General features: G+C 50.3%; 1 protein-coding gene across 3 annotated transcripts in view; it reads left to right on the top strand.

Annotated features, from left to right (window-relative positions):
* Positions 1-11119, top strand: part of LRSAM1 (leucine rich repeat and sterile alpha motif containing 1) — a 59865-nt gene that overhangs the window by 11007 nt on the left and 37739 nt on the right. For all 3 annotated transcript variants that reach the window (XM_011931347.1, XM_011931345.1, XM_011931346.1), the window contains 4 exons: positions 969-1037; positions 3132-3216; positions 4114-4235; positions 9463-9553. In XM_011931347.1, the coding sequence (XP_011786737.1) occupies positions 969-1037; positions 3132-3216; positions 4114-4235; positions 9463-9553 (367 nt within the window). The remainder of the gene's footprint in view (positions 1-968; positions 1038-3131; positions 3217-4113; positions 4236-9462; positions 9554-11119) is intronic.

The following is an 11119-nucleotide window of genomic DNA, read 5'->3' as shown; positions in this document are numbered from 1 at the left end:
TGTTAGCCAGGATGGTCTCAATCTCCTGACCTCGTGATCCGCCCGTCTCGGCCTCCCAAAGTGCTGGGATTACAGGCTTGAGCCACTGCACCTGGCTGTTTTTGTTTTTTCTTAATATTTTCGACCTGAGTTTGGTTGAATCCATGGATATGGAACCCATGGATGTGAAGAGTAGCTGTGTGTGCACATGTATAAATATTTCTCCAAGGCCTTTTTTTGTGCATTTTCATTTTTAAAAAATTAGTGGTCAGTTGTAGTGGCTCACACCCGTAAAACTAGCACTTTGGGAGGCTAAGACGGGGGGGTCACTTGAGGTCAGGAGTTTGAGACCAGCCTGGCCAACATGGCGTTCCATCTCTACTAAAAATACGAGAAATCCCAGCAGAGCATGGTGGCACAATCCTAGCTACTTGGGAGGTTGAGGCACGAGAATCACTTGAACCCAGGAGGTGGAGGTTGCAGTGAGCTGAGAACGATCTCTGCACTGCACTCCAGTGCACTGCACTCCAGCCTGGGTGACAGAGTGAGACTCTGTCTCAAGATAAATAAAATAAAATAAAATAGTAATTAGCAAGTACAGTTAAGCAAAGGGGGAAACATCTATAATTTTACACTGTGGAGTATCACTGTCAGTATTTTGTCACATATTTGAAAGTCTTTTTTCTATGCAAATACATATTTATACAATGGGGTGTTTCTTTTAACATATTAGTATCTAGGCATACTGTTTTATAGCATAGTTTTTCCATCAACAGTAAAAATAAATATACATAAAATAAGAAAATAGTAAAATGGTTTGAGAAGGAAAATGAGGTGGGAATTATCCACACAGGGTGGGAAAGGAGGGGCAGGCACTCTGTTTCTGCACTGGGGGGTGTGAGGTGGCCCCAGCCCCTCCTCGCTGCTCTGGAGCCCGGAGTCCAAGGGACTTTCTCACTTGGAGACTCATAGGGGTCTTCCTTCTGCAGGTTCTAGATCTCCACGATAATCAGCTGACAGCCCTTCCTGACGATCTGGGGCAGCTGACTGCCCTCCAGGTAAGGCTGCAGAAACAGAAACCCACCTCAGATGGCCCTAGTGAGACCAGGCAGTCACTCAAGCCTGGAATGTTCTGGCTGGGTTCCAGCCAGTGGAAGCAGGCTGCACTCAGTGCCAGCTCCACCCTCCCCTTGGCTCTTTAGTTTTTGTTGTTGTTGTTGTTGTTGTTTTTGAGACAGTGTCTCACTGCATTGCCCAGGCTGGAGTGCAGTGGCGCCATCTCAGGTCATTGCAACCTCTCTCTGCCGAGTTTAAGTGATTCTTCTGCCTCAGCCTCCCTAAGCTGGGATTACAGGAGTGTGCCACCACACCCAGCTAGTTTTTGTATTTTTAGTAGAGATGGTGTTTTGCTATGTTGGCCTGGTTGGTTTTGAACTCCTGACCTCAAGTGATCCACCCACTTTGGCCTCCCAAAGTGCTGGGATTATGGGTGTGAGCCACCATGCCTGACCAATTGCTACCACTTTGAGCCACAATAAATACCTTGATGTAGGACTTTTTGTATGTGTATTTTTTTTTTCTCACTCTGTCACCCAGGCTGGAGTGCAGTGGCACCATCTCAACTCACTGCAACCTCTGCCTCCCGGGTTCAAGAGATTCTCCTGCCTCAGCCTCCTCAGTATCTGGAATTACAGGCACTCACCACCACACCTGGATAATTTTTGTATTTTCAGTAGAGATAGGTTTTCACCATGTTGGCCAGGCTGACCTCAAACTCCTGGCCTCAGGTGATCCACCCGCCTTGGCCTCCCAAAGTGCTGGAATTACAGGTGTGACCACTGCACCTGGCCAGTAGGTGTATTTTTATAGAATTGCTGCGTTCACTAATTTGGAGCTTTTGGACACCTGACAGTAACTCATAACGTCCTTTGGTTCATCAAATATTCATCTTCTCATTATTTTTATTGGCTATTTAGCTTTCCCTTGCGTCTTTTTTTTTTTTCCCCCGAGTTGGAGTCTTGCTCTGTCACCAGGCTGGAGTGCAATGGCGTGATCTCGGCTCACTGCAATCTTGACCTCCCGGGTTCAAGCAATTCCCCTGCCTCAGCCTCCTGAGTAGCTGGAATTACAGGCACATACCACCACGCCCAGCTAATTTTTTGTAGTTTAGTAGAGACAGGGTTTCACCATGTTGGCCAGGATGGTCTCGATCTCCTGACCTCGTGATCTACCCACCTTAGCCTCCCAAAGTGCTGGGATTACAGGCATGAGCCCAGCCCCTATTGCATCTATTTTTAATGGTTACTTAGTGTTTCATCCTGTTGGTCTCGGTCACCTCAAGGTGCTACTTTCTGGAGGGAGTACAGCTTTGGAATCCAACAAGCCCAGGTTCAGTCCCAGCACCATTATCAGCCTGAGGCCTTAGGTGGATCATACAGCCTTGGGGCAGCCAGGTTTCCTTTTCCTTAACACGGGGGGAACTAGAGCCTCCTGTGCTGCCTCCCCAGATCCCAGAGTCTGTAGTCCCCTTTTCCCTCCCTCCCTGATGGTGGGACAGTTACTGAGCATTTTGTGGTTGGTATAAGCGCTGGAACCTCAGCCAGAAGCGGTTCAAGGCCTGGCTGTGCTGTCCTAAGCACATGACTTCACTACCCTGAGCTTCAGTTTTTTCCTATCTCCAGCAGAAACTTAAGAATTTCTGTCTTCCTCAAGGGCCGGCAAGGGGAGATAAGGGCTTGTGCGTGTAGTGCCTGGGTGCCCTGACCTGGCAGGGCGAGGGGTGCAGGGGTCATCACAGTGGTCTGTGTGTGGGTTCTCACATCATCTCTTCCTCTTTAGTTTTTTTTTTTTTTTTAAGATGGAGTATCGCTCTGTTGCCCAGGCCGGAGTGCAATGGCACCGTCTCAGCTCACTGCAACCTCCGTCTCCTGGGTTCAAGCGATTCTCCTGCCTCAGCCTCCCGAGTAGCTGGGACTACAGGCGTGTGCCACCATGCCCAGCTAATTTTTGTATTTTCAATAGAGATGGGGTTTCACTATGTGGCCAGGCTGGTCTTGAACTCCTGACCTTGTGATCCACCTGCCTCCACCTCCCAAAGTGCTGGGATTACAGGCATGAGCCACTGCGCCCGGCCACCTCTTCCTTTTTCTTAGGTCTTAAACGTGGAAAGGAATCAACTGATGCAGCTCCCGCGTTCCATTGGGAACCTGACCCAGCTCCAGACTCTCAATGTTAAAGGTAAGGACCAAGAAGCTGTGTCTGTGTGACCCTCCATCAGCTCTGGGCCATTCTGGCCGGGATCCACAGGCTGCCCCGCCCCGGAGCCATTGAGCGGGAAGGCAGCCAGTCTCCAGGGGTCGCTGTAAATGGACTGACTCCTGCTGGGTCAGCTGTCTCCATGGTAACCAGAGACAGGCTGTCGGGAGCATTCCTGTGGCTCCTCGGAGCCAGGGCTGTGTGGCTGCAGTAAGGTTCTGAGCAGCGCTTTTATCTCCAGTGACACAACAAGCCTCCTGAGGAGTCCACGGGGCAGGCTGAGGGCAGTGGTACCATCCCCAGTTTACACATAAGGAAAACAAGGCCCAGGAAATCGAATGTGACTTGCTCAAGAGCAGCCAGTGGGATGGCGACAGAGCCAAAACTACCACATAGGTGCCTTACCCGCAGGAGCGCTCTGCTCGCCACACCCAGCTCTCTCCCTTCTCCTCGCTGTCCTTAAGCACTTCCTGCACAGAGTGCCTCCATTTATCGACTGTAACGTATGAGTAATGAGAACAACAGTGGCACCCCATTGCTCAGTCATTACAGCGTGAGGGGCCGTGTGCGGAGGACCTCACACATCATCTACCTGAACCTCCAGTCTCCCCATGTTCTTATAAGGCTGGGTAGCAGCGTTGTCCCCATTTTCCAAGTGAGAAAACTGGCACAGGGAGGCAAAGCCAGTTGTCTAAAGTCTCGTGGCTAGTAATTGGTGGAGTGGGGACTTGAACCGGAACTCCACCTTCTTGATCCTACGAAACCTCAGGACCTAGGACCTGCTGTGTGCCCCAGAGGCCAGAGTGGCTCCCAGCGGGCAGGCAGGAAGCTGGTGATGGAGATTTGGGGTGTTGAGCTGTGCTGTTGGGGTCTCCGCAGACAACAAGCTGAAGGAGCTTCCAGACACCCTGGGGGAGCTTCGAAGCCTGCGTACCCTCAACATCAGTGGAAACGAGATCCAGAGGTTGCCGCAGATGCTGGCTCACGTTCGAACCCTGGAGGTAAATGGGAAGCTGTTTTTGCCTGGGGTGCTCTCTGGCCTGCCCACCTCCCCTCTCCCACATTACTGAGTGCCTGCCCTGATCTCACAGTGCCAGGATCACAGAGACCCCAAGGCATGGTCCTTGGAAGCTTGTAGAGAGGCCAACATGTGAACATTCGTAATTATATGACTTTTGCTGCCATAATAGAGGCAGAAAAACGTACATTAAGAAAGAAGAAGAAAGAAAGCTGAATCCAGAAGAGCCTGACACTTTAAGAAAGTTGTTAGTAGGGGAACAACACACACTGAGGCCTATCAGAGTGGGGTTGTGGGCAGAGCGTCAGGAAGAAAAGCTAATGAATGCTGGGCTTAATACCTGGGTGATGGGATGATCTGTGCAGCAAACCGCCATGGCACATGTTTACCTTTGTAACAAAACTGCACATCCTGCACAGGTACCCCTGAACTTAAAAGTTGCAGGAGGAAAAAAAAAAAAAGTTAAAAAAAAAAGTTGTGATATTCAAACCAGACCTTGAAGGAGGAATAAGATTTCTGGGCTGGGTGCCATGGCTCACGCCTGTAATCCCAGCACTTTGGGAGGCCAAAGTGGGTGGATCACTTGAGGTTAGGAGTTCGAGACCAGCTTGGCCAACATGGTGAAACCCTGTCCCTACTAAAAATACAAAAAATTATCCAGGCATGGTGGCGCACACCTGTAATCCCAGCTACTCGGGGGAGGCTGAGACAGGAGAATTGCTTGAACCCAGGAGGCGGTGATTGCAGTGAGCCGAGATTGCTCATTTGCACTCCAGCCTGGGCAACAAAGCAAGACTTTATCTCCAAAAAAAAAAAAAAAAGATTCTGAGCAGACCTGGATAACAGGGGCAGCCCAGGTGCAAGAGGCAAGTGGTGGGAAGCACAGGTTGTCTCAGGGAGGGGCGGGAAAGTGATGTGGTTGGAAGCTGCTAAGCCTGTGTGATACGGGGCCCAGAAAGCTGCGGGGGAGAGAAGTAGGTAGGGAGCCGTCGGGATGGGGTTTCAGAATTACCCAGGCCAGGGGAGTTCTACAGGCTAGAAGTCCAAGATCAAGGTGTTGGCAGGGCTGGTGACTTCTGAGGCCTCTCTCCTTGGCTCGGAGGTGCTGTCTTCCCTCCCTGTGTCTTCACCTCAGCTTCCCTGTGTACATGTCCATGTCCAAATTTCCTCCTCTTAGAAGCACACCAGTCATATTGGATTAGGGCCCAGCCTAATGACCCCCTTTTAACTTAATTACCTCCTTAAAGATGCTATCTCCACATACAGCCACATTCTGAGGGACGGGCGATTAGGATTTCCACATAGGAGCTTGGGAGGGGGACACAGTTCAGCCCATGACAGACACTGACGGGGCCGCTGCTCAGGGAAGGTGGCTCTCACAGTCGTGCCGATGAGGTGGCTCACCTTCATCTGGGGCTTTCTAAAACTGGGCATAACCTGGAATCATCATAGAACTCTTGTGAGGCAGATACTATTGTGCTACTTTGTAGATGAAGAAACTGAGGCACAGGCAGTTTAAGAAACTTGCGCAAGGGCCACGCAGTCACTGACAGCAGAGATGGTTGTAAACCAGGCCATCTGAAGCTGATGCCTGTGCTCCCCACCTCTGAACAGCTCGGCTTCTGGAACAGGGACTTCTCCATTCAGGGTGGCACGCAGTCTGGCCAGCATTCCGGAGTGGCCTGGAGTTGACCCACTCTCAGCCAGCCCAGCCTGCCGAGCAGAAGCTTCTGTGTCAGAGTGTGTGGGTGAGCACAGAGACAGCAGAGGAAGGACTGACCTTAGCAGCTGGGGCCCTCCTGCCTGAGGAAGGGCCGGCTGGGGCGACGGGCCAACATGGCTTGTCCTCCCTGCTGCCCACTGGAACTTTCTGCAATGATGGAAATGTTCAGTGACCGTGCTGTCCAGAGCAGCAGCCGCTGGCCATGTGTATCTATCGAGCACCTGCAATGTGGCTTGTGTGTACAGCCAGGAACTAAAAGTTTGATTTCGTTGAATTTGAATTAATTTCTATTTAAATAGCCATGCGTCCTTAGTGGCTCCCATTTTAGACAACACAGCTCAGAGCACATTCCCAATCCTGAAGCCATCCTCGACATCTGGTAGGAGTTCTGGACACTTCAATGTTTTTCTTCTTTGAGCAAGGGCCTCATGCTGTCACCCAGGCTGAAGTGCAGTGACTCAGTCATGGCTCACTGCAGCCTCAAACTCCTGGGCTCCAGAGATCCTCCTCCTCAGCCTCCCAAGAAATTGGAACCACAGGTGTACCCCATCACACTTGACTAATTTTTTTATTTTTCGTAGAGATGAGGTCCCACTATGTTGCCCAGGCTGGTCTCGAAGTCTTGGGCTCAAGCAATCTTCCCGCCTTGCCTCCCAAGTGGGTGGGATTACAGGCATGAGCCACCGCACCCAACCTAGACACTTCATTTTATTTTGATTCCATTAAAAAAAGATCTTTTGAGTTTCTTGGTGGCAACTCGGACAAACCTTCTTTTAGGGTGAGATAACCATTCTGAGTTCAGGCCGTACTGTGGGCAAGATCTTCTTCAGGTGTCACCCGCCGCCCACCAAACAGCTCACCGGGTCGGTAATACTGACTGTTTGGCTATGAGGGGACCACAGCCCCAGGACACTAAGGGGCCTGATCAAGCAAACACACGGCCAGCATGTAATGGGCCAGGATCTGAAGCCACAGCGGTGTCTGTGGCACAGCAGTGTCCAGTCACTGCTCCTGCTGCCCACTATGAGAATGCTCTATCATCTGTGCAGCTAACATGGCCACCCTGGCTACTTGTAGCTGCTGGGCCCTTGAAATGTGGTGACTCCAACCAAGCATGGACCCAAACTTTAAACCAGATTTATTTCCAGTTAATTAAAATGTAACCGTAAATGGCCACACGTGGCTTGTAGCCTGCATCCTGGTATAGCCCAGAGTCCGTGCCCTTAAGCCACCTCGCTTTACTGATGGTGACTAAGAGCACCCATGTGGGGTTTATTTGCTTCCTGGTATAGGGGTTTCTGCTGTTGGGCCCTCAGCATCTGGGCGGTCAGTTCCTCTTCCCTGGGGCAGTCTCCCACTCCCCTGTGCAAAGCACGTTCACTCAACACCCACCATGTGAGGGCTGGGCTGGCCAGGGCTGGGGCACCTGAGCCACCCTTCCCACCCAGCCACTTGTGCTACAGCAAAATCAGAGCTTCCCAGGCCTTCTCCTTTTCCAGAACTCCCCTGATACCCAGGCATAGAGGATATCAGTGCCTGCCAGCACTCGGTGGGATCAGAGGGCCTATGGGAAGTCAGAGTTTGGCAGGGGGAGGTCTGGGTCCAACACAACTCACACCGTGGACGGAGCAGTTCTGTGGCTGTGAGCTGAGGCCCCTGCTTCCTGGGCTTCATAAACACAGAGGCATCTGCATGTGTGTGCAGATAAACATTTGTCATTACAGAATTTAAAATTCATACTGTATATTGTAAAAAAAAAAAAAAAAAATGTAAATATTAAGAAACATTTCTGCCAGGCAGAGTGGCTCAAGCTTGTAATCCTAGCACTTTGGGAGGACGAGGTGGGTGGATCACTTGAGGTCAGGGGTTCAAGACCAGCCTGGCCAACATAGTGAAACCCCATCTCTACTAAAAATACAAAAATTAGTTGGGTGTGGTGGTACGCACCTATAGTTCCAGCTGCTCAGGAGGCTGAGGCAGCAGAATTGCTTGAACCGGGAAGGCAGAGGTTGTAGTGAGCCGAGATCGCACCACTGCATTCCAGCCTGGACCACAGAGCAAGACTTTGTTTCAAAAAATAATAATAATAGCAGCATTTCATGTAGATAGTAACCCAGAATCTCCTTTTCGAGGAAACCACTTTGAGTTTGATATATATTCCTCCAATTTTTTTCTATAAAATATTAATGTGAAAGTGTATGAATGTATTATCTAACAAAGAAAGAATCATATATATATATATATATATATATATATATATTTTTTTTTTTAAGTGGAGTTAGGGTCTCGCTATGTTGCCCAGGCTGGTCTCGAACTCCTGGGCTCAAGTGATCCTCCCACCTTGGCCTCCCAAAGTGCTGGGATTACAGGCATGAGCCACTGCACCCAGCCAGTGGAATCATATGCTATATGCTGTCCTATAACTTCCTTTTTTTCACTCACTTATGTATTTATCCAAAGTGAACTGAGAGGCTGGGGGCATGACTCACACCTGTAATTCCAGCACGTTGGGAGGCAGGCGAATTGCTTGGGTCCAAAACTTTGAGACCAGCCTGGGCAACATAGTAGGACCTTATCTCTACAAAAAATACAAGAGTTAGGCATGCTGCCGTGTGCATATAGTCCCAGCTACTCAGGAGGCTGAAGTGGGAGGATCGCTTAAACCTGGGGAGGTCGAGACTGCAGTGGTCGTGCCACTGCACTCCAGTCTGGGCAATGGGAGGGAGACTTTGTCTTAGAAAAATGTAAAAAAGTGCTTGCTTCTGTTGTAACCAAGCGAGTTATAGAGAAATGCCACACTTTGAGACAAATTAAGGAGTCCTTTATTAGCCAGCTACCAAGAGGCGGATAACGCTCAAAATTCTCTTGGCCCCGAGGAAGGGGCTAGTTTTGTTTTTATACCGTGGTCTAAATAGGGGAGGAGGGAGTTTAGCTGAAGCAATTTTTACAGAAGCAGAACTGGCAAAAAAGTTAAAAAATTAATTGGTTACAAAAGCAGTTAAAAAAAATCAACAGTTCCAGGTGCAGGGGCTTAAACTATCAGAGAGAGATAAACGCTGAGGTTTTGTGTTTCATCCACCTCGCGGGCCTCCCCAGGAGCTGCTGGTGCAGCTTGCCTCTGTATCTTATCAGTAGGTGCATTCCTGCATGTGCTTTGAGTCAGTTTACACTAGTTATGCCCTTAAGGGAGGGAGGTAAAAGGGGCTGCAAGTGAAGAAACTAAAATGGAGTCTGTCTGGCTCTCTCTCTGCTAGGAGAGAGTCACTCAGGTTAAAACAAGGTAGGTTATCACACTGCCTGCCTGCAGTCATCCCAGGCACTGGCAATGCAGCTGTAAGTAACAAGATAGCTCAGTCGCCTCTGCTGTCAGGCCATGCCTGCTGGGTGAAGGCGACAGAGGACACACAAATTGATAAGGAAATCATGTGGCCTCTGGTTGCACTGGTAGTGAACTGCACTGTAAAGCGGGTTCCCCTTGTGTCTGCAGATGCTGAGCCTCGACGCCTCGGCCATGGTCTACCCGCCGCGGGAGGTGTGTGGTGCCGGCACCGCGGCCATCCTGCAGTTCCTCTGTAAAGGTAAAGCCAGGCCACCGCCTCCTCCCCTCACTGAGGAACCATGACCCCCACGGCCACCCTGCGCCAGCCCAGGCTGGGGAACAGCAGAGGCAGAAAGAAATGGCTACAGTGGCTGGTCGCGGTGGCTCAAGCCTGTAATCCCAGCACTTTGGGAGGCTGAGACGGGCGAATCACAAGGTCAGGAGATCGAGACCATCCTGGCTAACACAGTGAAACCCCGTCTCTATTAAAAAATACAAAAAACTAGCCGGGCGTGGTGGCGGGCGCCTGTAGTCCCAGCTACTCTGGAGGCTGAGGCAGGAGAATGGCATAAACCCGGGAGGCGGAGCTTGCAGTGAGCTGAGATCCGACCACTGCACTCCAGCCTGGGCGACAGAGCGAGACTCCGTCTCAAAAAAAGAAAAGAAATGGCCACAGTGCCTACCTGTTTGGAGTTGGAGGTCTGGCAACGGAAGCAGGCAAAACAAGCGATTAGACAGGGAAAGAGTTACAGACTGGTTATGGGAGTACAGTGGCGCAGCTGATATATTTTGGGGCCATGGGGAAGGCCTGTCTTTGAGAGTGTGGCTCCACTGACACGAGTCATGGTTAAGATTTAGAAAAAAGCAGAAAGCTGTTCTGCCAGCAGGTGCATATGGAAGGGCCTTGATGGGAAGTTTGACAGAGAGAGGGCCAGTGTAGCTGGAGTGAGGAAGCAGAGAGAAGAGAGATGGGGGAAGCCAAAGACCGTGCCCGGGCCCAGTGTCCAGTGGGAGAGCATGTAATCAGTCATTAGGCTGCAGGGAGAAGAAGGGATTGGAGGAGGAAAGAAAGAGTGCAGGACGGGACCAGTTAGGAGGCTGTCGGGTCATCCAGGAGAGAGACGCACAGCAGAAGGAGCTAAAACCCGGAGCCAGCACTGGCTGGAGGCGGGAGGAGAACAGGCGGGAGGAGAACAGCACTGGCTGGAGGCGGGAGGAGAACAGAACTTCCTGTCAGGCTGGAAGTTCTTAGTGGTTCTGGTCACCTGTGGGACTTTCAGAACGCAACCAAGACACACATGCACACATGCCTATGATAACCTGACTTATCATGGCCTTTGCAAAACAGTGGGGAAGGATGGTCTTTTCAATAGCTGATTCTGGATCAACTGGATGTCCCTGTGGAAAAAATGAACTTTAACCTCTTCCTTAAACAGGAGGCAGGCAGTACTCATTATAAAAGATTGGTACATTCGATTTAATTAAGGCTGGACATGGTGGCTTGCGCCTGTAATCCCAGCTCTATGGGAGGCCAAGGCAGGAGGAACTAGAGCCCAGGAGTTTGAGACCAGCTTAGGCAACATGGTGAAACCCTGTCTCTACAAAAAAAGAATACAAAAATCAGCCAGGTGTGGTGGCATATGCCTGTGTTCCCAGCTACTTGGGAGAGTGAGGTGGAAGGATCACTTGAGCCTAAGCTGTAATGATGCCACTGCACTCCAGCCTGGAGCAAGACTCCAACAGAGCGATACCCTATCTCAAAAACAAAAACAAAAACAAACAAATAAAAAAATGGTTTAATTAAAATCAAAATTTCTCTTCCTCA

This window comes from Colobus angolensis, unplaced genomic scaffold (genome assembly GCF_000951035.1).
Source record: "Colobus angolensis palliatus isolate OR3802 unplaced genomic scaffold, Cang.pa_1.0 Scaffold9, whole genome shotgun sequence".
NCBI classification, from domain to species: Eukaryota; Metazoa; Chordata; class Mammalia; order Primates; family Cercopithecidae; genus Colobus; species Colobus angolensis.
The sequence above is the reverse complement of the archived record's forward strand: the minus strand, read 5'-3'. Positions and strand labels throughout refer to the sequence as shown.